The following is a 25,873-nucleotide window of genomic DNA, read 5'->3' on the forward strand; positions in this document are numbered from 1 at the left end:
GATGGTTGGTTTTGATGTCTATTTTCATATTTACCTTAATACAATATACCATTACCACAAATAATAATTGCTTTTTAGTTAAACTTGAACTTTGGACATACCATTGGTTTGTACTATTTGTGGTAAAATCTTTTTCATAGCCAGATGGTGTTAGGCCAAGTAGCACCATCATGCAATCTCTCTGCTTGTGTGATGTGTGCATGCAAATGAGTGGCTCAACAAATGAGATTTACAACCGTTTTTAAGAACACCGATTCCATTCATTTAAAAAGACAATACAAAAATCCAAACATTTTTTTACATGAGCATAACAATTTTTCAAGTGCAAATACCATTATCAACTCTATGAAACATCATAGCAAACTCTGTGCACTAAAGGCAACTGATTTTAACCAGATGACCGGTGCAACACCATCTCAGGGACAACTGAATTACACCACTTAACTACTAAATACATTTAACTTGCAAGGCATTTACTGGTGAAGCCCTGAAGGCCAGTGGATACCAAATGCTCTTAAGTCTTTATATTTAGTAGCTAAGTGTTCTGACAGAGTCCCACCTTATGGTTGGCTTTTTCAGGCATAACATATGGTGAAGGTTACATCACCAATGCCCCCAAAACTGACAAACAAACAAACAAAAAAAACAACCTTCAACTAGTTCTCCAGCCACTCCATATCTATGAAAATCCAGCTTCCCAATAAGATAACCTAAGGTTCTTGCAATCAACCCTTAATTTTTACTTTAAAATAACAAGCAGAACCAAAACAGAGGCATTGACATCACAATAAAGGAAGGGAGCGGTTCAACTGATTTGTTGTTATTATTATTATTATTATTAACATTATTGTACATAAACGATAACCGGCGAACACAAATCAGAAAGCTGATGCCAACATTGTACATTTTGAACCTTCAGACCTTCCAGAGAAAATCCTCAATTTTCTTTTTTTTTTTTGTTTTACATTTATATATATTTTTCAACATTTTTTCTTTTTACATTCAGCTGCACTGAGCTGAAAGAAGACTACCATAGGTTTCGGCGGCCATGCTTGTGAATAGTTGAAATGTTTCTTATGAAAACAGGAACTGATAAAATATTGTATCAAGATATTTATGAATATATTCATATATAGATTTTGTGAATGCCTGGTTATTTAGATTTCGCTTTTAAGATTTATTTACATAATTGTTACAGCACGACAACTGCACGGTGTACATGGATGTCAATATTTAATGAATGTAAAATGTACACAATAGTGGACAAACATACTCTAATTATAACCATTCTCCATTTACATTTATTTTTTTATTTAATGTTTTGAAATTTCTTTTGCCATGACTGGATGGGATGGGGAGGGGGTTTAAGTGGCTATCTTTGGGGGCCAAGGTCAATCAGGGGTGGATTTAGGGTGGATCTCAGGCTGAGATTAGCACTCAGACTCAACATTTGTCTAAGTTTGTTCTATATTTACAATATACAAAATGAAACAACTACATCAAAGCAATTTGAACACAACCAGCCATAACAATGCCAAAACTAGACTCTTTGACCTTTCCCACATTGTTGTTTTAAGACCAAAAAAGCACAGGACAGATTATTGTGAGATAGAAGGTATAAAGTGACCTTTTTCTTTTCAAAGAAGCAGCAAACATGTCCCGCAGAAACCTCTTGAATTGACTCCACTTCCCACAAAGTGCCTCATTCTGGACACACTGTGGTGCTCCTACTGCCTAATTCACTGCTGTCCAAAGATAACACATGAATGTTGCACCATTTTCTAGCCATTTTTTAAGTTAATTATGATATAAAATTGCAGACATGTACGTAACTGACAATCAACACTAAATCTGAACAGATAAATGATTAAAAAAAAACTGTTTTAACAGCAAGACCAAAAGAAGTTAAAGGTTGCTCTAAGAGCTCAAATATAAGGCTTTTAAACACTGTGGAATGTATGAGGAAACCAAAAGAATAGAAAAAAGTCCTATTTCACAAGAACACATACATAAAAGACCAGAACAAGAACTGGATTGGCCGATCTTGTTAAAGCAAACTTTAGATGTCCAGTTTGAACGTTTCAAACACCCCGTCCCCCGACCCCATCACAAAAAAAAAACACCTCACATCATCCCACCCGGCTCCTGGTCCTCAAGAGTCCATAGAATCCTTTTCTCAAAGAGATTTAGGGTGGATCCATCCAGGTACTGCACGAGATGTCTCACCATGGAGACAAGCAAATAACCAATCAGACGACAGGGTGAACACAACACAGAGGCGTTCATCACACATTCAGCACCGCGAAGACGAGACATGACAGGCGAGACAGCACAAACATTGGAAATCTGCATAGTGAACTGGGTTGTAGGACTGCTGAGGGAATAATGGAGAGATAAAACATTACACGGCGAATTCTTTTGGATGTTGTGGGTGTGGCCTGGGGGGCAGGATTACGGCTTGTGATTGGCTGAGGATTACTTGTACGGCCGCAGGAAGGTGGAGACTTTGCTGTGGATGAGGCGGATGAAGGACTCTGGCAGCATTTCTTTGGAATATCTGGGTGTGTAATTGTAGTATTTGTTTGGATTGGCAAGCACCTCCAAGAGCATTCTCACGAGTTTTTTATCCTGACAAAACACGGAAACAGAAACCATCAAAACAAACCATCAAAATCAAATGATACTTTCTTTACGCCGTTTATGGGTCGTGATGTTTGACCAACCTTGAGAATTTCTTGGTGATTTTCAGATGCGTAGAGTCTCCCATCTCTGACAATGTCCTCAACCAACTGTTCATAATCCTCTGAAATAATAAGATTGTTTATGAAGTTCTTCACCGAGATTGGTAGATTTTGGCTTAGTAGTGGTACACAATATATATGCATCAAACAGGTTAGATCAAAATTTGACATAAGAGGAATTTCAACACATTTTGATGTTTCTCGTAGAAATTTGTATATTGTGTATTTGTGTATTGTTCAGTACCTAAAAAGAAAATAATTTTCAAACTGACAAATATGATCGGTGAAACAAACTTTTCATTTAATACGAACGCATTCATTTATTTTGTAACACATGGAAAAAACACTTATATCCAATCAGAACACCAGTATATCACCTAGCCCTGGGTTACAGTATGAATGCGCTTTCACATGCCAAAGGTCACATACCATCATAAGTGACGTAGGGGATGTGGAAGCCGCGGGCACTGTTGGCCTCGTTCGATTTAAAATTAATCCAGAGGCGGCGAGAGCGTGCGGTGAAGGCGATTGGTCGCTCATACGTCTGACACGTCTCGTACGTGGTGATCGAGGTGGCTGATGCTGTGGGGCATAATCAGGGATGATGGGAGGGAATGAATTAATTATCAAGATGTAAGGCAAATATATTCACTACTAGTCAAATGTCAAACCTACTCTTGCAGTTTTTACATTTTATCACAAAACTGAAGGCATCTGAATGCTGATAGCAGCATGTTACACTCTTGGCTTCTCGCAATCACCTTAAGTTAGGCAACAGGAGCGGTTTTCCACCAGTCCTGAAGGTTTATCATTCACTCATGTTAACGAGCAACTCATCAAGTAGGTTTTGATGATGACAATAGTGAAGTAAGCAGCCACGGACATAAAAAGAAGCAATTCTGAAAAAACAGATTCATAAAACATACTTCACTTTCAACTGATTTAACAATAAAAAAAATTGTTCATGCGTTGGATTCTTTAAAATGCCGCCATCTTGGTCTCCATAAATGCCACAGAGTAGGTGCGGCCAAACTTTTGAATCGTCGCGTATGAATTTATGTATTGAATGCTAGATGCTCACCATTCTTGCGCATGACTAAAACATCACCACACTCATCCTCGGAAGGAAGGAAGATCTCTGGGACCACAACCAGGATTTTGCGCTTGTGTGGAGGGGTGATGTTCCAGGTACACTCCACATTGGCCGGGTAATTGCCAGGGTAGTTGGGCGACTCGATGTATCCAATGAACTCCCCCATTTGACCTCCACATTCCCGGTCTGCACAAAAACATCCACTTTTAAACATGCAAGACTGAGACAGAGCAAACCTCAGGAAGAACAAAATAGAGAATTGAACTTTTTCAGAAAAGCCAAGAAATCAAACAAAAACAATCTAAATGAATTTTGATAAGACCAGCATTTTGGCATGCAAAATTTGTTTTACGTGTACGTGTAAATAAAATGTCAGTGAGGACCGGTGGTAAGGTCTATGGACCATCAGATTCTGAGGACATGTGAGAAGTTAAATGCTTCTCAGCAGCTTAGAATATTCAGAGCTACACAGCAGCATTGTTGGCAATGAAAGCACTTGCAATACAAGCCATTCATAGGGCCTACAATGTACCATATGCATAGGCAGCAGGTGTAGAGGTGCTTACTCTTGCACTGTGAAACACTGGTGGCTCCGTCAAAGTCTGTGGTGGTGTTCCCAGGGCAGGTGATGCAGTAGTTCTGCCGGAACTCGGTCTGGTATGTGCCAACTGGACAGCGGATGCAGCGGTGTGAGTTGGTGTTGTAGTAGTGGCCTGGAGAGCAGGTGACTGGGGAAAGGGGGTAACATTACCATTCAACAATCACCAAAGAGCATCGGGGTCTCAAATGCAATAATGTTGAATGCCTAGATTTAAATGCTGCATTTTATACAGCCCACGTGTGGGTAACACACTCGCCTATGAACCAGAAGACCCAGGTTCAAATCCCACTTACTACCATTGTGTCTCTGAGAAAGACACTTAACCCTAAGTTGTTGCTCCAGGAGGACTGTCCCTGTAACTACAGTCCCTGTAAGTCGCTTACTACCATTGTGTCCCTGAGCAAAATAGTCTCCAGGGAGAATTGTAATTCTGTCTAGATAATATGATAAAATGCAATAAATGACAAACGCAAATACAGTTGTTCATAATATACTTATAGATAAAAGGAATAGATTGAAATATTACATTTAAATATTATTCTCATTAGGGGGTACCACAAGGTTCTGTCCAGGACCATCTTCTGTTCTCCTTTTTTATATTGCCATTGGGTAATTGCATTTTTGTAATTTTTTACCCATTTTTAAAGGGTAAAAATATTCTACACTTGTCTGTGTTTTTGATTTGCTCCACTCACCTTTAACCTCACAGTCATGAAAAGAATTGGATCCTTCCCGTTTGGTGCCTAGGCCTCCTCCACAGGGGAAGCACAGGGTGCGTCCAGGCTCAGGCTGGTACGTGCCCAGAGGGCACTGCTGGCAAGGCTTGAACCCATCACTTGAAAAATACCCTGTCGGGCACTGACCTGAGAACAGGAAGAGTCACAATGCCATGACTTTTATAGACTACACTGACAATTCAAAGTTTGAGCCCCAAAATGTGAAAAACAAAATGCAACTAAGCATTTCAGTCTTTTCACTGGTCTAAAAGCAGTAGAATAATGTCTTCATTACTCTGGTCTCCCACACAGTTGCAATGGAAGGAGCACTGTGGATGGTGCTAGGTTGTTACTATGTTGACCAACTGATTATGAGTGACTTGCTTCGACGTTCCTATGGTGTCTGAAATGATGTAGAAGTAGTCCCAATGGTCTGTCAAGTTGTTAATAGCGTGGTGCGAGGTGGAAGTTCTGTTTGTTATGGTGCAAAACTGAACAGGAGTATGGAATCCCCACCACAACACAATCACAACACCTGCGCAGGACGTGATGTTCCGTGCTCCAGGTGGGCCGTGCCGGTCACTTCCAGGGCAAACATCACAGGACAGCTGCCCCTCACGTTCCTGGAACGTGCCTGGTGGACACTGGACGCATCTCTCCTGCTCTCCATGGTAGTAGGACCCAGGCAAGCATCTGACTAAGGGAACAGTCAACAGAGGGTGGTTAGTCAGAGGAACAAGTCAACAGACTAGTGCCAAGGTCAGTGAGGTCCCCAACCTTACCACAGCGGCCGCTGTCCTTTTCTCGGCCAGGGCCGCAGTTCTCCTGCCTTTCGGCAGCCTGAGGAAACTTCTGGGCCACTTCATACTCCAGGCCCGCCACTCGAATCAGGAAACGCTCTTGGTTAATGGACTTCTTCAGAGCTTTGATGTATAATTTCATGTGTCTCTCCAGACGCTGCCGCAGACAGCTGAGGTTGCAGCTTCCTGAAGGAGATGACATTGCAACCTACTATTTAGACTTGGTCCTAAATATGGTACATGGTTTCCTGAAAGATCTAAATTATCAAGGAGATCGAAGAACAGACTGACCAGTGGTGTCTCCAGGCTTGATCTCCGCCTCCAGTTCCACTGTGATGCGCGAGACCTCCTTGCTGGAGTTTCGGGCACGTCGGCCCTTGGCCTTTTTGGAGGAGTCGCACTTTAAATTGACAAATGTCACATGGCAGTTGGCGCATGGCTGAACCCCTCCTAAAAATGATGTGACAAAGGGGTTGTGTGCCATGGAAAAGCAAGTCCACGTGTCCACAGCTTTTTTCAGGGACTCACACAAGTGCAAAGATAACAGTGTTCAGCTTGATCATATTGCAATGTAAGTCCAGGCAAATTTAATAAGAAAAACAATACATTTAATTTATATAGCGCCTTTCACTAACAGTTAAAGAACAGGAACAATCACAGAGAGACCGAGTTCCAGAGCAGTACGCCAATAACACTGAAACACTTGCCACCAAGGGTGGAATGTCTGGATCGTGGGACCATGAGGAGGTTACTGTTGGAGGACCTGAGAGAGCGACAAGGAGTTTATGTAGCTAAGAGCTGAGTAAGACAGGGAGGGGCAAGGTTATATATGGCTTGAGAAGTGACAAGCAAAAGCTTCAGTTTAATCCTATATTTGAACGGCAACCAATGAAGTTGGGAAAGAAGCGGGGTGATGAGAGAAGAATGCTTCGTTTGGCTGAGGACTCATACAATATAAAAACTGAGCTTTATCCTCTCTCACCTGGTCCCAGCATACGCCCCCCATCTTCTGCGCGGCCCCGTAGCTTTGGGTGCAGGTGGCACTTAGCGTCTTTGATCTTAAAAGAGGCCGTCTGCTTCACTGGAGGGGCCAGAGTCTCTACAGGCAAACACAGCAGCTTGTGCATGGGTAACATATGTGTGGCATAAGTACTAAAACAATGTTAGCTTATTGGCCCATGTTTTGGCACAGAAATGGATGTTGCATCCACTTGATTCCCATGTTTTAGCATGGGGCCACGACTGATTGATTAATGAATGAATGTGTATGTGTGTAACAGAAAGGGACACATATGTGTGTGTAGCCTACCTACGCAGCTCTGGCTGTTGCTAATGTTCATTCGACTCTGGTTCTTCCCTCTCAGGACTGGAATGCCACAACTCACTGAGTAGCTGCTGTCTGACTCTGGAGGAGCAATATGTTGTTAATGACAATTCCTGCAGGGGGCAGCATAACACAGAGCAGTAAAAATTCACATCAAAGCGGATATCTATGCAATTCCATTGTGGTAAGAATAAAGTTTATGGAACTTTTGAAATAAATGTATTAAACACGGTTCGTTATATAAGCTGAGCACACCGTACACCTACCAGACAGGTAATGAGCCTTGGAGGCACAGGTGAGAGAGCAGGTGTCCTTGTTGCCTGTCTTGATGCACGTGAGTGTGGCTTTGGGGGACGCCAGACTGGGGATACACTTAACCAGCTCTGCAGGTTTAACCACACATCAACATTTAAATTCCTACAATATTCAAAAGCAGAACCACAAAACAAGCAGCATAAACTCACATATTAAATTGAACCACATACCAGCAAAGTTTTTTTTTGTCTGATTACATATTTGTGTCATTATCATGACAAAATGCTGATTAAATTCAACAATGAGGTCATGATTTCATGTTTTCATTCCTTAAACATAGTTCCCTAACAAATCAAACTGCAGTGGTGTGTCTCTGCTCCATTTAAAAAAATAAAAGCTGTGTCATTCCCCTCTGAACTACATATTCCTAGAGAACATGGACATGTAGACGTAGACGTAGCCCTGCAACATATTTAAAAAGAATACTGAACTTCAGACGGGCTGTGAATTTGAATCTTCCCCCCGACTGGTTTGGCTGCAGGTGTGTTTTAGTTCTAGGACCTGTAGGTGTCAGTGGTGTCAACGTACCGATGCAGTCCTTCTTATTCCAGTGCAGCCTGTATCCGGGGGGACAGGTACAATCGTAACTGCCCAGCGTGTTGACACAGCCAAACTTACAGCCACCACGGTTAATGCTGCATTCATCAATATCTGAAAAGACAGACAGATACACACACACACACACACACACACACACCTTTCATTTCAATAAATCAGCTCATTGCTGTTGCCCTGATGAAAAAATTTGCATGTAAGTTTGAATATAGACCAAGCCAAAAAGCCACTACTAAGCCACTCTTATATTCATATCAAGTTGTATCAAGACTAAACACACACTTCTATATTGCATAAGCCTGCTCATAAGGCATAAAAATGTCTCCATTTGTAACACACACACACACACACACACACACACACACACACACACACACACACACAGAGCCTATGTGTCTGTTCAGCAGGAGGTTCTGACAGCCATTTAACAAACTTTTATTTGTTTTAATTTAATGTTAGTGTCTGTGATGAAAGCCCTGATGAAGATTAACGACTGTTTTTGTAAAGGGTCCTGATTATGCAGTTTGATGTCCCATCCAGGACATGCGAAATCCGGAGATCTCAAAGCAGTGAATTATGTATGATCGCTGCACCCAAACCCTTCTGGACCACACTGCCACCAGATGGGCTGGAACTGGAAACCGAGAGCGAGCGACTTCATTAGAAAGTGACTCAGTGCCCCAGCAGCATGGTGGGAAGAGGAAGTGAGAGGAGAGACGAAGAATGACAGGAGAAGGAAGAGGATGGTGGGTCTCCCTTTACTGGGCTCTGAATAAAAAAGCCTCGCCCATTATGCGTTTTCTCACACTCCCAAGTTAAGAAAAAAAATGTTAAAGCAGCTCCAGACCTTTGACCCTTGACCTTGCCATATCTTATTTCCTGTCTGCTTTGCCGCACTCTCGGGACGGACAGAACTCATTATTTTCCGGCCTCAGCTGGGGCGGTGGAGGGGGCCTCGGGAGAAGAAAAACAGGCAAAAAACAAACCCCCCAAAAAAAGAGGCAGAGCCGACACCTGTTCTGACCTCATGTAACAACATGACTCTGAGCCTCTCCGCCCAACACAGGCAGGAGACAGGAGAGAGGGAGGCATGGGAAATATGAAAATATTACCTATAAAATAAAAGACTCGACGACGCCTGAGCTATATATGTATGCTGCATACCTCGTCAGTTGTATACCTCATGGCATGAGCCTTTCCTCTGTTGTTAATTGTATATACATAATTGTCTGACGCTTGCCCGTCATTCCAGGTTATTATTAGTCCTGTCTAACGCAGCTCAGCCTTCTTCTTGCCTTTTGCCTTGCCCCCATATTGCTTTTTTTTTTACCTCGCCCCAATGAACCCGATTAAACGCCTGTCCCACGTCTGCCTGCTCCCATTATCTGACAGACCCCGCTGTGAGCGACCCATTTCCTACAAGGCTGAATCCAAACGCCCCCCGCGAGCCCTCCACGGCTCAGGTTGATACTCTTACATCACAAACAGCCACATCCAGTGACTGCTTACTGGACACATCCATCCAAACGAGCTTGCCCAGCATCCCCCAGAGCACCCACGATGTCCAGCCACGACAATAGTTCAAAATCGCACTGCACACAGTCCCGCTCTCCAAAGCACTTTCATTATCCGCTCTGACCAGCACTCTCCTCAAAAGCCTCACTGCAGGTCTTAGGTCCAATGCTCTTATCAAGAAGATTCAGCAAAGTAAAGCATGCACTGAGCACACGAGATTGTAATTTAATCATATCAACTTATTTTTTATTTCAATTTAAACCATGCAGCAACACAATATTCCCTCTGTGGCACTGTAGCAGACTAAAGTAACACTGTTAACACGCATTAGGCCCCAGTGCCCTTAGTGCCACACCATTTTTAACCTGACACACCATCTTAAAAATGCAACACTTTCAGATGTGTGAATCCTCCGTATGGGTTCACACTCAAACACGTGACTACATAACACAAAAACACATGCAGTTTTTACCCCACTAGCTACAATTGTCATGTATACATTTTTTTGTGGTGCATTTTTTTGATGCATTAGTGCATGCAATCGATTTTTTAAATGAAAAAAAAAAACACTAACACTAAAATATACAGAACATTTAATCAAAGTTACATTAAAATATATAGCACCTGGAGAAGGTTTTTTATTCCCAATGCATAATAATAAGACTTTGATGCCTTTGGCACCAAAGGTAATGTTTCATACTTCATACTTCACACTTCAGTACTTCAATTTACACACATATATACCATGTGAAGGCAGAAGCCAGATTCAGTGGATCCCCCAGCTGACTTACATGTCACACAAAAAAGGGGGATGATGCAATGGATGAAAAATTCAGCTCATTCAAAATCACCCCTATTTGGATAGTGAACTAAAAAAATGCCCCAAAGAGCAGAACTTAATGTAAATGAATTGAATGAGACCGTAAAAAAAAAAAGGAAAGACCATTTTATTTCACACCGCGGCTACTTTAATGAAGAATCGATGAACTCACCACCACAGTGTGCGAGGCCGTAAAGGACGTAGCCCTTGTGACAGAAACACTGGAAGCTGCCGGGGGAGTTCACACAGTAGTGATCGCAGGCACGTTCAAAGGAGCACTCGTCTATATCTGTCAAGAGACGGAGAAAAAGGAGGGTTGAAAACGTAAATACACAGATGTAAACAGACCTCGCGTGTTAGAGTACTGTAGTGTGCAATGCTGTAGCTAATCTTGATTTATGAGACTCCCCTGAACTCCAGTCCTCCTTCGGTCCCACTTACAAGCAGGGAGAGAGCAGGTTATGGAGCCTCCAATCCAAACAAAGGTGTCAAGATTTGCCCAATCCTCCTTCTTCAAACAAGGGAAATTCAACATTATTCAGCCGATGACGGTTTTAGTGTGGTGGAGGTTGCATTACAATGACAGAAACAGCTTTTTAAGCAGGCCAGTGGAAAAATGTCCACACCTTCTTAATGGAAATGTTAAAAATCCCACTCCTGTTTGGCAGTCTGAGGCAGAGTTGCATAACTGGGGAGAATTTACCTGCCCAATATAAAAGCTCCTCTAGCTCAAATCATTGCAAATGGTTGCTTCTGATGGCACAGTGTTCAAAAGTTCCTACCATGTTTACACGAGCATCAGCGGAAGAAGGTGGCCTGGTCTGATGAACCACGTTTTCTTTTACACCATGTATGTGGCACTTGGATGCTCTATAGGAAGATGGAAATCTGTAGAGGCAGTGTGACGTTTTTGGCCCTATTCAGCTGGGAAACCTGGGAAATGCCTGCACCCCTTCTATTCAGCACGATCATTTACTCTGCCACATTGACAAAAAGGTTCAAGAACAAGTTTTAGGTGTTGGAGTGGCCTGCCAATTCTCCAGATCTCAATCTAGTCGAGAATGTGTGGGATCTGCTGGGAAACACGTCCAGAGGCGCCATCTCACAACCTACAGGCCTTTCCAGATGACCATCAGTGACGTGAAAGTGAGGTGATTTCCACTGAGGAATGCTGCAGCACACAGTGAAATGTGCCCTCTGCATTTAACCCCTCACCCTTAGTGAGCAGTGGGCAACCACGACAGGCGCCCGGGGAGCAGTGTGTGGGGACGGTGCATTGCTCAGTGGCTCCTTGGCAGTTCGAGATTCGATTACAGGTCCAATTCATTACATTTACATTTACATTTACATTTACATTTACATTTACATTTACATTTACGGCATTTGGTATTACCGGCTAGGCCAACCACAGAGGCAGTGGAGTCCATGTCCTGATGGGTCAGGGTTGTTTTGTGGGTATGCATTACAATTACAATCTGTGTATGCCAATATCTCAGTGGCTTCCGATATTGACGACAAACATGCCACCGACAGGTTTATTCAAAATGCTTAATGCTCAAAGTAAACATAAGTAATTTATGTGACCGGTCCTGTTTTTGATGTGAAGGAAGCTAAAACGTTGTGCGTCTAAGTTTAGAACAATACGCTACCGCCGCATGGATATTTCTTCATGTGAATCATGAAAATAAAAGAGAGCGGACCGCAAGATCATGCAACACTAGTCTGGGGAGTGTCTGGACTGTCAGGCCTCAGCTGTGAGCGGGTGTGTCATTATTATATGTCGCGATAACAACCCCTCAGCCCGCTGCCTACCGCTCTGTGTTCTCAGCTGTCAATCAACAACACGACATCCATTACAACCCAGAGCCGAGCCTTTTACGATTATGAATAAAGCTTTTCTGCAGGTTTGCTGTTGACAGATCAAAGCCCTGGGCCATTCTCCTAACACTTTTTACCCCTGAGCCATATGGAAATGATTTGGTTGGGAAAACATTCCTCCTTATCTAGGAATGTTGGGTAATGTGAGAGATCAGCCTACAGCAACCTCGGATTGACCCACACACACACACACACACACACACACACACCTCGGTCCACACCCTATCACAAAGACACCCTCCCTTCACATCAGAGTTGTTTCATCTTGTTGGTACCAAGACCTCATTCGTATGATGTTTCCTTGGGGCGACTCGTATCATTATAAATAGTTATTATTGCACAGTGCATTGTGATCATATTGCACTGCCAATAAACAGCTCTAAAGGGCAAATTTAAAAATATGTTATGTATCATACAGTTTTGCAGTGATACAAGGATCTGTCATGATGCTCTCCAGGGCACTTCCACTGTGGTCACCCCCCCTGGAAGTCTTTCTTGACCAAAAAAAATATATAAATCAAGGGATCACAATAAAGCAGAGCCTGTCTCAATCTCCCAAATGCCAGGGGGTCATCTTAAAGGGGGTCATCAGGGCTACAGCTGCGAAAGAGGTCAATGGTTATCTACAGGAATAGAGTGCAATAGTCAGTGGCACAAATTGCCACCCGTCAAAGATGGACAATAAATTGAAAGGTATTGGATTGGTAGCAGGCTGGTGGTAAACGTGTGAGCCCTTGAGGGAGGTCTGGCATATGAATAAATACAAATGATTTATTGTGAGTGCACATAAATGAAATAAAACATGACACTGAAACATGACATCAATATGACACTGTTTAAATTCAAAAAGTTAAACCTTCAAAAGGCCCAGCAAAATATTGAACGTAATTATTGAACGTAATTATTATTTTGGTAGTATTCTTTATTCCAATTGAGGACACTGGATTTCTGATTGTCAGCATTTAGTTGTTAGCAGTATTTTTCTCATATTTTTGAATGGCAAGAAGAAAGTTCATACAAAATGATACAGATTACACACATGCATAAGTTTAAGACATTTTTAAGACAAATTTTCTCTAAATTTTTGTACCATCCAGCATTACAAATGAAATGTCAGACTATTAAAAACACAAAGTTGGCCGCGGTGCGCCGTCACAATTCTAATTATGCCGTTAATGAATTCAGTTTATATTCTGAACTGTCAAAATTAAAACGGGCCTCTCCAACTCTCTCATTACTATTGCTAGGACAGCGCTCATGCTGGAACAATTTACATCCCTGGGGAAACAGGAGTGCTTTTCAAACAGATCACTATCTGTTGTCCACTTGAAGAATATATAGTGTGGATGCGCGCACGCCCTACAGTAACAATTTGGGGATTACGAGTGCCGGGCTACTGTAGGAGTGAAGCTGTCTGATTATGGACGATCCGAAAGTCCCGAGGGAGGCCAGGCTTATTAAGCGATCAGCTTTCAAAAGGGCAGGGTGTCTGAAGAAGTCCTCGTTTTTCGAAGGCTATTATTTTAGCGTCTGTGCCGCTATGCCCTGTGACTCGTCTCCTGCCGCTCTTCCTCCCTTTAACCTAATTCTGCGAGCCCTCTGAGAATCGACGGCCCAGCTCTCGCCTGTCCACTGCTTTCTCATTCCAGCTGTTCTGCGTGTCAAAAGAAGGCGGAGCTCCTGCCTACACCCGCCAGGCGAATGCATCTTATTGCATCACGCCGATGGAGCGTGTACCAACCCTGCATGCTGCTAACCGGTGACCTCAGGTTGTTAAAATGACAGCAGAAGACATGGCTTGTCAGCAGGGGATTATGGGATGGAAAACCAACAGGCACGTCACTGACAATTAAGGCGAATCAGGTGTCTTGTCCCCACACATACGATAGAAAACACACAATGCCCACAGACACGGGCTATAAGTGTCCACATAATGAAGACTGGAGACATCAAGGTCAGACAGAAGCACTCAGCCTACCCCAAATCGCAACTGCATGTAACAGAATGAAAGTCCACAGGGCCGTGGGAAGGGCGAAACGACCCCATGAACTGAACCTGACGAACCGCACCCCACACCCTCACAAAGACCCCATGAGAACAACAGACCACGGCTGTTTACACAGAAGCCCCTCTGATCTCCAACACTCATCTGTGCCTGTGTCATAATCTGGCCCCACCCCCCCAAGCGCGGTCACCCGGGCGGGGGCGGAGGGGTTGCGAAAGGGCTCAGGAACGCCTTGCGGCGCTCTCTGAGGCGCGAGTCGGCGCGCGGCACCCTGATTGATGGGGGTCCGGGGCCGCTGACAGGTGGGAAACAGCGTGACTGAGCAAACAAAGATAAGCGGCTTTTCACAATGTGCAGTTCCAGCTCTGTTCTCGGGCTCACGCGGACAGTGAAAGAGAGAATAAAGGAGGAGGGGACGGGTGGGAGGAATTCCGGCCAAGTTTTACATGGTAAATTTACTGATTTTCTTTCATAGATTTATCTCTCCTTCTTTGCAATCTCTTTTTTTTTTTTTATATACGGCAGCATAGAGGTTTAGTGAAGCAATAAGCCATCAGAAGCCAGGTGGCACAGTGATTTCTATCACAGCTGGAATGCTTAAAGTAAAGTGGAAGTGTTGCTTTTACCAAATGGTTGTAATAACACTCAATGTACAGTGGTGTGACTACAACTGATGATAATAACAATAAATACATAAATCATTGATACCACTACTACTTCACCTTCTACCATTTCAAAAGACCATGCATGTTCTAAGGCAAAATAATAATAAAAGTGATGCCTTTACAAAACACAGCATATTGTATTTTACTTTAAAGAACGTTAAGTTATGATTATTATGGTTGTTATTATTATAAGAGGTAAGGAGGCTGTTTTATCCATCGAACAGTAATAACTGATCATACGTTCGTATGTCTATGTGTGCACAGGTGTATGTTGGACAGACCAGGCTTTCTCCAGATCCCGGTGTGTGGTCATCAAAACCGTTATCAGCTACCAGCACCCTTCTGCAGACAGTGTCTGGGAATGAAATCATTGGGATGTTGACCTTTTCCCAACATAAAGGACAAAATCATGGATATTCGGAACGCAGACACTGTGTCAATATTTCTGAGGGCATGAGCCACAGATTTTCAGCCGAGCATTCTGTAACAGATTAAATGGGCACACACTGTGATGAACATCTGTGATGAACCTCGGCTCACCTAGATAGACCTCTGGGGCCAAAGTTGCACATGACCAAGCATCACTCCAGGCGTGAAACTGCAACCACTTAGTCCCAGCCACCCATTTAATTTGTCTCTCTCTGTGATTCCGACCTGCCACCAAGATGGGCCGGTGTGAGCCACCCGCACCATAAGTGCCAAAGCTAGAGGGATGATAAAATGTACCAGTTTCATCATGTAGACCAGTTGTCCAATGTCTTCAAATATGGACAAATACTGTCTTCAGTGCACCATGTTGGATCATTTACATTTTCAGCATTTATCAGACGCCCTTATCCAGAGCGACTTACAATCAGTAGTTACAGGGACAGTCCCCCCTGGAGACACTCAGGGTTAAGTGTCTTGCTCAGGGACACAATGGTAGTAAGTGTGTTTTGAACCTGGGTCTTTTGGTTCATAGGCGAGTGTGTTACCCACTAGGCGCATACCACCCTCATTTAATACCAAGCTTACCCCGACACCTACTGCAGACCCACTCTCTTTGTATGTTAGGAAAAGTTTGTGGGGTGTCAGCTGTGAGGGCCTGCAAAATTAAAAAAAATTAATTCTATTTTTAAGCATGACTGATGACCCAGTTCAGCTGGTTTTCAGACAGGCCTGGCACAGGAGGGCGGAGAGTTTCCGCCCCCCCAGAGAACACGGCTTTTGCTTAATTACGGTAACGACAGAGCAGACTGGCCCAACGTGCAAAACAGAGGCAATTACCAGCTGGAACAGAGGGGGTAATTAAAATAAGTGCAGGGTTTATTCACTTGTGCGTGTGGAAGGGGAGCGCAGTCTGGGGAACGCGGCCCGGCCGCTCGCCGCCGCGGGGGTGGCGAGGAGCACCCGCCTCCTCCCGAGACTCCTTAATAAAACCACCGCAGACCACGGGCCGCTACGCAGGCTCCCAGCGCGACCGCCGCAACCCACACCCCCAAACCGGTTACGGGGGGGGGACAAAATCCTGCATCTCGCCATCACGCGCGCCTGAGAACGCAGGAGTGCCGAGAAGCAGAAGCACGTGCGAAAGCCTGCCGCGTTGTTCCGGTCCAAATGATTTCTGAAGGTCCTGCTCATTCATTGGCCCCGTGTTGAACATGGGAGCGGGGGCCTTATCGCTTCCCCGAAAAAGATGCTGATTGCTTCGGGAAATGTGGGTTTTTCTTGGAGCCCGGCCGTCACTACTGAGGTTACAAATCAGCGCCGGGTTCTGGCTTCACTCAGGCTGACAGGCCGGCTTTCTGTGAGAACACGCCGGCGCGTCGGCCCCGCACTGATGGACATGTGCAGAGCAAACGCGCATGAGCTCATAAAAATGTGAAGACAGTCTGACTCCAGCAGCTCAGCACTGGTTAAAAAGGAAACATTAATAAAATCGTAAACTGCGATGCGACGCCCTTTCCCTCATATTCCACTGTTATGTTCTGTTGATCACTTGCATATTTGCATACTGTCCCTTACTTTTACCGTATAAAGCACATAAAGTGCAAGACCGCACAAAGTACATCCAAATAGCCGTAACACAATTTGGTCTCAATTACCAGTCCTCTCCTTCCATATCTCACCCTTTATTTTATTTCTGTAAGATAACTACCTTGCTCTCACTCTTTTTTTTTTTTTTTTCCCTCCGTCTTGCACTTCTGCTGGTGCCAGATGCTGCACTGCGGGCCCCGGAGGAACGAGCAGCTGAGCCGAGCTCCTCTCATCTCTCCTCACTTGCACCCGACTGTGACAGCGGCTATCTCTATCTATCTATCTATCTATCTATCTATCTATCTATCTATCTATCTATCTATCTATCTATCTATCTATCTATCTATCTATCTATCTATCTATCTATCTATCTATCTATCTATCTATCTATCTATCTATCTGTGTGTGTGTGTGTGTGTGTGTGTATATATATATATATGTATATATGTATGTACAGTATATATCTATATACTATATATATATATCTATTAGCTACAAAATCATACACTTTGAGATACTGCTTATCTGTCCATTTTATTTTTTTTTTATGTTTGGTAAAATCAGAATATCTCTCCCCCCCCCCATAGAAGATGAAGATGGCGGGTACTTGAAGAAGATGAGGGGGGTCAGCAGCCTACCTTGGCAGGTCCTCTCGTTGGTCAGGAGCTTGTAGCCTTTCTTACAGCTGCACTCGAAACTGCCCACCGTGTTCCTGCACACGTGGTCACAGCCTCCGTTGTACTGGCGGCACTCGTCGATGTCTGCGAAGCGGAAATGGTGGATAAGGCTCAGGCAAACAAGGCAACTGTTCCGCTACACCAGCAGTTCAAAACCCAAATAATCCAGAACTGAAACAGTTGTAGGACAATACGTCTGCACAGAAGAAAAAAAAAACTCAATTTGCTAAATTTCTAGGCCGCCACATGTTCTCCACATGACCTAAAGTTGAACAGAAATGCAAAAACCCATGAGTCATTTACATCCAGCCTTATCCAGAGCGCCTTGAATGGGACCGTAACCGACATCTGCAGACACATAGGCAGATGCAGGACCCATCGTGTTGCAATTAAGGGACATTTTCTAATGCAGTCATCACATCCACAATGACTTCTAACAGCGTCAATAACGGACATTTTAGCCTTTACCCGACTCCATTTCGGCAGATACGGACTGATACGGCAGCAGACAGGGGCTGATGGGAAGCCGCCGCCCCACCGCACGGCCTGTAAACCTCTCCTGCTCCGTCTAGAAGGCGTTAAGTTAATTTGCCTGTGTGCGTAACTCGTCTAACTGCGTCAGGAGTCCCCATCCCGGTGTCCATTTTCCCCTCCTCCCTGCCCTCTCTCCGGGCATGAAGTGGGCCCGGCCCGGCGCAGGGGGAGCCTGTGTTCTCCTGCCAGCGCCGCTCCGCAGTTGTTTTGCCTTTTGTTTCCTCCTCAAACAGAACTAATAAAACCTGCAGCGCTTTTATCCTCATTGTTAGCGTGGCGTTATGAGCACCGCAGGGGGAAGCAGACTTCTCGCTCTTGGCAGCGCAGCCCGACGACTTCGCGGTTTCCCTTTTATTCCCCCCCTCCCTCTCCCTCCTTCCTCTGTGCCGCTCCATCCCTCTGTTTTGCGCTTTCATAAACGTCCCTCATACCCGTGCAAGAAAAAAAAGTTAAAAAACGCAGTGGTACACATTTACCACCATCTTTAAAGTGTTAATAAAAATGTCAAACTTGGGGCAGGGCATTTCTCCAGGCCCAGCCACATCGTGAGCGAATCATGTCTTGCTAGAGTGGCGGGGAGATGAAAGGGCTCTGTTAAGGTCAGACGGAACCGTCGCAAGCTCATAAATATTCAAGAGAAGATCCTAGCGGCCTTCGCTGCTGCGTTTGTGCACGCTTTTTGGCATAAGCCGCTACAAGACGTACGATATTCCTGCTCCGTAAGAGCAACCAAAACTTACACCCAGCTGTTAACAGGCAAAGAAGCTCAGTGAGTACTTATCACAAATGTCTTGACATTTACTGTACATTTACATTTACATTTACAGCATTTACCAGACGCCCTTATCCAGAGCGACTTACAATCAGTAGTTACAGGGACAGTCCCTCCTGGAGCAATTTAGGGTTTTAGCAATAAGTGCTCAGGGACACAATGGTAGTAAGTGGGATTTGAACCTGGGTCTTCTGGTTCATAGTTGAGTGTGTTACCCACTAGGCGACTACCACAGTATTTGAATACTACTACTGTATTTGAATATGAACTCTGATGACATCCTGAAATGTTGATAGCAGAGGTTCACAGACATACCCTGTGCTCAAGGGATATTAAGATGGTAAAGAAAAGGGTGGAGCCGGACGCTGCACTACACCCGGGCGTGTGCTGTGCGAGGGAGAGGAGCGAGTGTAAGTTGTCAGAAATAAGGAAGTCAAGAGAGCTGTCAGTCATGCCACTTTTAAAATCATGATCGGGATTTTGGACAAATGTTAAAACTGTCCATGAACTCAATTCTTCTTTAATTTGGACTTGTTGAATTGACAAATTGAAAGACTTTAGTTGCCACCAATTGAAACTGGTGACACCTGCAATATGATAAGAAGTGTGTCTACATTCAGCCTGAGGACATAAAAAGTGATGTTCTGAGAAAATCAATGCAATGCATTATGGGACATTGGCTGAATTCTCCTCAGCCTGGGAAAAGAAGGATGCATGCTGTGGTTGAAGGAGCCTCCAAATTGAAACACACCCCAAAAAACACTGGCCAATCAGCATGCAGTGAATTTCATTGAAATGGCAGTCAAATGGACTCAGTGTGTGGCTGCCCAAATGGCAGGGCGTGGCTACTGATCTCACCTTTGCAGGTCTTGCGGTCCGGCTGCAGAGTGAAGCCCACAGGACAGCTGCAGCGGACCCCCGTCACGGCGTCGTGGCACGTGCTGTCGCAGCCTCCGTTGTTCACCGCGCACGTCTCTGCAAAGATCACAAACAGGTTACAGTTTCACACCAAAAAAAACAACATCCGTGGGAAAGACTGAGGAGCAGAGGCCCGCGGAGAACATGAGGAAACCAGGCAGACAAAGGAAAGGAGGCATGTGAGGGAGGAAGAGAAGAAACGGGGGGGAAAAGTTGATTCATTTTTCCAGATGTTAGAATATGTGTTATATTTAACACCCGGGCGCTGCTCCTCAACCAACATCACCTCTCTAGTTCCTCCTGAGAAGCAATTTCAAAACAAAACCAGTTATCAGCTCTGACTTTCCCTCTGGCTCCAGCAGGCATTTTAAAGGAGACGAGGAAATGAAAAGCCGCCGGTGACGTGCTGTCAGCGCTGCGGACGAATTTTCACAGGAACGTTTGTTACCCAACACCAGCAGAGCTTTCGTCTCCTTCAGAAGCTTTCGCTCCAATGGCGGCGGCGTGAATGTTAATGGCTTTCCGATAGACCCCCCCCAGGGCTCAAATTTAATGGAGGAAGCGAGAGAAGACCCTCTCCTGCCTACTAATGAAGCGGTCGACGAGCGGCGACATCAATTTGTCCAGGTGCCTGGAGGGGACCCAGGTGAAGAGGAGGAGTAAAGAAGACGAGTGAAACGCTGGCCGGCAGCTCCCCGCGGCGGCAAGTCGGACGTTAATAATAAGTGAAGTGATTGTCACATGTGGTACACAGCAGCACAGCACACGGTGCACGCAGTGAAGTTTGTCCTCTGCATTTATCCCATCACCCTGAGTGAGCAGTGGGCGGCCATGACAGGCGCCCGGGGAGCAGTGTGTGGGGACGGTGCTTTGCTCAGTGACACCTCAGTGGATCGGGATTCGAACCGGCAACCTTCTGATTACGGGGCCGCTTCCTTAACCGCTAGGCCACTCCACTGTTGGAGCTCCTGACGGACATTAGATGCCGCGCTGGGGTTGACCACGCCTGGACGTAAACGACGGGAACGAGGAACAGTAAAAGCCACAGCTCAAACTGCTTTCAGAACGTAGAACAGGGCAATACGATATATTATCGTGAGAGTTCACGTCTTCACCACTTTCAATGCAGATGCTTCATATTAATCTTCTAGTGCAATATATTTTAAAAAAATATTTTCCTTGACAGTCACCAATTTCATTACCAATGATGCAATCATTTAAATTGTAAACTTGCGATATTTGTATTGTTCAGTGGTAATTGTTCAATTGCCAATTACATTTCTTTTTATCCAAAATGACAACTAATTTCTGCTCAAACAGTCCGCTGAAGAGTGTCATCGGTTTTTATATCTGCCTCTCTCTTTAACAGAGATGTTTTCATCACCAACACAAGGCTATGATGAAGCTAACAGTCTCATCTTCTATATATGAGCCAAGCAAACATAATAACATTCTCCAGGGTTCTCTCTCTGTCCCGGGGACAGATATCCCAAGGATGTTAGTGAAGGACACTAAGTGCCCCATTATGGCCAGTAATAACCTCATTAATATAATGAGGTTTATTTGTCTTATATGACACCTGTCGTGATACGAGCTGGAGGAGAAATAATCCCTCTTTCGTGTCTCCCCAGAGTGCTTGTACTCCACCAGCACCCCAACCCCACCAACTCTCACCGTAACCGCGGGAAACAAACACAAACTGAAGACCCACATGACACATATCAACGAATCAGAAGGACGAACCCACGAAACCCTGGCCTCCGCCACCACATTTTAAACCAAACATTCCACGAGAATGTGATTTACGTCGTGCACAAGGACCAGCATCCAAGGTTGTCATGGGAACGTTTGAAGGGCATCCCCCTGCTCGAGTGTCACTGTCACTGCCGTCCTCAGTTCGGGTCTCTCCAGGTCACATTTACAGAGATGTGTGGTCTCTGCACGAAACATTCCACGGAGGACAGACTCGATTTCTCTGACATGACCTGCAACATTCAGAAGAAATCAAAGCCGCAGAAGCAAACAAACACGTAAACGCGTTGGAGGAAGGGGATGTGGGATTTGGCGCTGTCTTTCCAGACACGGAGCTCTGAACAAATCCACTCCACTCCGTTTCTAAATTACACAGGAACCAGATGTGTGTTCGGCACAGCTAACAGGCGTGACACGTCTGCTCCGCTCGCCTCACGCCCCTCTCCGTGTGACAGAGAGACCGTCACAAGGCCAGTGGGCTTAGCACGTGATCGAACCCTCGCCGTGCCACCGCGCCCGGCACCCGCCTTCAACGAGCTGCAGACGACAGAATGATGGAGGGGCTAGAGGGTGGGAGGCTTGTCAGCCGTATGGGGATAACTAGAAACTGAACAAAATTACCAGGAGTTTGTAACCTGTTTTAGAGTGTGTGAGTGTGAGTGTGTGTGTGTGTGTGTGTGTGTGTGTGTGTGTGTGTGAGAGAGAGAGAGAAAATAACACAAACACTGACACTAGTTTGTAATTCAGACATCAGCACGTCCTACGGCAAGCCGTCAACAAGCTACATCACGCGTTTGATCTTTTACGTCAGTCGCAGAACCTAACAAAGCTGACTGGAGAACATTTTCCAACACAACAGACCGAGAGGTATAAGAACAGAGCGTGTCTTGTGAGGCGTGAAATAAAGGCTCAAGGCTTTTCCCTCCTCGGCAAAGACCCTGGCCTGGGTTAACGGTCATTAGTCATGAGCCAAAACTCTTCAATCTCCCTGTGAACTTAGTCAATGAGAGGTTATATTGTGAATTGTGAAGAGGAACACTTTTTATAGGCCACTGGGACAAGTCTTGGTGACAGAGAGTGAGCGAGAAAAATGTGAAATGACATCTTATTTTAATACCAGTTTGACAAATAACTTGAATGATCGTAAGTCGCGCTTCTGCCGAAAGACGTTGTTTATGAACAGATGGATCAGAGATGAACCATTTCTTCACTACAGATAAAAGTTTCTCAGAAAGGAGTGGAAACGTTTTATTTTATGCCTTATGTCTGAGATTATTTAACCAGCAACCTGTCAACACGTCACACTGATAACGTAAAACTATTTTGCCTCTTCTTGTCTGTCTGCTTTTGCCATTCTAATTATAGTGTTTTATTTCATTACTTTTTTTGTATGTTTTAAATCCTTTACACACAGGTGAACTTGACCTTTTTCCGAACAAGAGATGTAAAACTGAAACGTCAAATGAAGATTAAAATGAATAAATCATAAAATAAAAATGATTTCAAGCATCTTTTTGAGCCAAAATGTTTTTTTTCGTTTGGCAAAGCCTTTTTAAACTGAGAAACTGTATTCAGAGTTGCATGACAGTGTTTTGATTTCCATTATATATTGACCATTACATGATTGACAAGAGAGAGTTGTTTTTTTTCTTCATATATTTAAACTTCAATTATTTCCATCATCCCTTGAAAACAGAGGAGATTATCGCTTTCTCTCTCCATGTATGTCTTTCACAAGATTTATAATTATGCCATAAATCTTTCTAATGGGCAGTCACAGAGAACGACACGTTAATACAGATTTACGACTTTATTTTTCCCCCGAACTCTGCCAGACTGCAGCAGCCTTGTTCGTTGCACATGAGTGGTGCTTCAGCGCACCTCATTTTCTCCGTCTCGTGGCATTTCACGCGTCCTCTGCGCTCGCGGGGATCATCTTGTGGAGAGCCGGGAGGGGGGTGAATTTCGGGGTGCTTTTGCCAGGCCAGCGATCGCCCCCCCACTTAAAGTAAACGAAACAGGGAGCAGGCAGTCCTCTTGGAGCGATTTTGCATATTTCCGAGGAGCACGTTATGTCCCGTCTAATGACGCCTGAAATTATGTTATGGCCTATTGGGTGTAACAGTCAGACAGAAGTAAATAAGCATGATGTCAAAGACTTCTGTTCTGATTGAGAAAAAAACAAGTTAAATCACCCCCTCCCCTGACATCCAGCACTGGTATTGAAAGCAGAGCCTGACCTCTGTGAGCCGATGTGTCAAAACAGACATGAACCCGGGGCCGTCAGCCTGACACCATGAGAACGGCCCTGATAAAACGTCTGCTGACAACCCCAGCCTGGACGAGCAGCACGTAACACTTGATAAGGAAGGCATAACGTCCGACAAGCATCCTTTTCTGTGCCCAATACTGCGAGGCTCGGCAACAACTCCGCTGTGTTAATGGTGTAATGAGTGTTTGTCGATATGTGCCATTGAACGAGGTCTTAAATCGGCTAAGTGAGCTGGGAAGGATCAAAGCATCTAGAAGCAGAGATTTGAAATGCACATGCAAGGCGCATTTAACCCCGGCCACTCGGGCAGCGCCGGGGGAAAGAGCTGGACGGGAGCAGCTGGTTGTATTGAAGAGTGCGGAGAAAAAAAACACAGTGGAAGGAGGGAGGTTGGGGCAGCGGTTAGGGTCAGATGTCAGAGGTTGAGGCGATGCCCTTTGGGTTAGTCACCGCACCGACTTGGCCACGTCCAAACAGGGGCAGACACAGGGGAGGGAGGGGTCAAAGAGCCAACATAGACAAGTAACAGAGATATTTACCATTGGGCAAGAGCTGTGGTACTGCCGGGTGTGGAATACTCCTTTCCCTTTCCCCTGTGCGCACAAACACACAAATATAGCAAAAAAAAAAAAAAAGAAAAGAAAAAAGAAAAAAAAAATTCCGCTTTAGTGCTTAACACGCAACTTCCTTTCAATGTTTCTGTAATAATCAGGAGAATATTAGAGAGAAAAATGTGTTTTGTTGCTGAGATGTGGATTCCTGCTGATCTAGACGTGGAGGGTCTGCGGGAGCACGATTATTCACTCTGTCTAGGGTTTGTGAAGGGACTTATATCCCACGTTTCTGGCCTATTATAATCAGTTATGGATTTGTGGGGAGAGGGCTGCTGGCTGCTTCAACACGCTCCCATTACCAACAAATAACTATTGCCAAAAATCTTCACTAAGGCAAACACTTCTGTATTGGGAACCTCTGGAACAGTATAATCAACTTCAAAGCTTCATGTGATCTTTCATTAAATCCTAGGTTGCATTAACAGTGGCAAGTACATACCTGAGCACTTATGGAAAAATTTGTAAATATGGCACAATAATTCTACCGACATATTGCATTACTGATTAGAAGTAAACTAAATACAAATATATATTTATCATAATATTGCACTCACATGATTAAAAACTGGCATGTCAGTTTAAAAAAATAATTGCTTTAGATGCAGGCCTCAGAATATTATTACCTCATTACATCACATACCATATACCAGCATTTATCCATGTTAATAACATGCTCATGATAATCTGAATTGTTTATAAGAGTGTTATTCTGCTCTGCGGCGAGCCGGCTCCTTACAATCGACACAGCTCAGTAAAAGCCTCGATATTTAGAGCTAAATATCATTGCTGCAGAGTGGCCGCAGCAAGCCGGAAAGACAGGAGGGGCATCCCGGAGAGGGGTTTAGTACAAATGCAAAGATCCGAGCAGTAAGTAAAAGCCAGTGTTGTAAGTACAGCATTGTAGTAGATGCATAACATGAGACAGGAGAGCAACAGAAAGTCCATGCAATGTCACTCATGCAAATAAACTGAGCTGAAAGTGCTTTCAAAAGAACAAAAGTGCACATCTGATCACCCATTTAAGACACTTTGAGGCTGCAGTTGCACATGGTTACACACGGTTGAGACGAGACAACACTGCCCGTTACAGCATTCATTTAGCAAAGACACTGATCCCAGTCGTGAAAGATGCCTCTCTATTTTCTCAGATCAGCAACAGTAGCATATAATTAACAAAAGTGTCTTCATCTAGATCACTTCCCGATTCTAACCAGAATACAACCTTCCAACCCAAGAACCGACATCACAGACAGCCAAAAGACCTTCACTAATGCTTGCCTACAGAATGCA

At 44.4% G+C, this 25,873-nt stretch overlaps 1 protein-coding gene across 3 annotated transcripts in view; it reads right to left on the minus strand.

Moving 5' to 3' along the window:
* Nucleotides 1-223: 223 nt before the first annotated feature.
* Nucleotides 224-25,873, minus strand: part of scube3 (signal peptide, CUB domain, EGF-like 3) — a 73,876-nt gene continuing 48,226 nt past the window's right edge. For 2 of the 3 annotated variants that reach the window (XM_028994310.1, XM_028994308.1), the window contains exons 7-23: nt 24,509-24,562; nt 19,886-20,002; nt 17,683-17,805; nt 10,653-10,769; nt 8,119-8,241; nt 7,542-7,658; nt 7,261-7,356; nt 6,934-7,050; nt 6,243-6,401; nt 5,934-6,137; nt 5,687-5,848; nt 5,131-5,298; nt 4,401-4,562; nt 3,823-4,020; nt 3,171-3,323; nt 2,724-2,803; nt 224-2,628 (exon numbers count right to left, since the gene is read on the minus strand). In XM_028994310.1, coding sequence (XP_028850143.1) covers nt 2,476-2,628; nt 2,724-2,803; nt 3,171-3,323; nt 3,823-4,020; nt 4,401-4,562; nt 5,131-5,298; nt 5,687-5,848; nt 5,934-6,137; nt 6,243-6,401; nt 6,934-7,050; nt 7,261-7,356; nt 7,542-7,658; nt 8,119-8,241; nt 10,653-10,769; nt 17,683-17,805; nt 19,886-20,002; nt 24,509-24,562 — 2,303 coding nt within the window. In that variant the 3' untranslated portion in view covers nt 224-2,475. The remainder of the gene's footprint in view (nt 2,629-2,723; nt 2,804-3,170; nt 3,324-3,822; nt 4,021-4,400; nt 4,563-5,130; nt 5,299-5,686; nt 5,849-5,933; nt 6,138-6,242; nt 6,402-6,933; nt 7,051-7,260; nt 7,357-7,541; nt 7,659-8,118; nt 8,242-10,652; nt 10,770-17,682; nt 17,806-19,885; nt 20,003-24,508; nt 24,563-25,873) is intronic. The other variant, XM_028994309.1, reaches the window with a different exon arrangement.

This window comes from Denticeps clupeoides, chromosome 10, assembly GCF_900700375.1.
Source record: "Denticeps clupeoides chromosome 10, fDenClu1.1, whole genome shotgun sequence".
Classification (NCBI taxonomy): domain Eukaryota; kingdom Metazoa; phylum Chordata; class Actinopteri; order Clupeiformes; family Denticipitidae; genus Denticeps; species Denticeps clupeoides.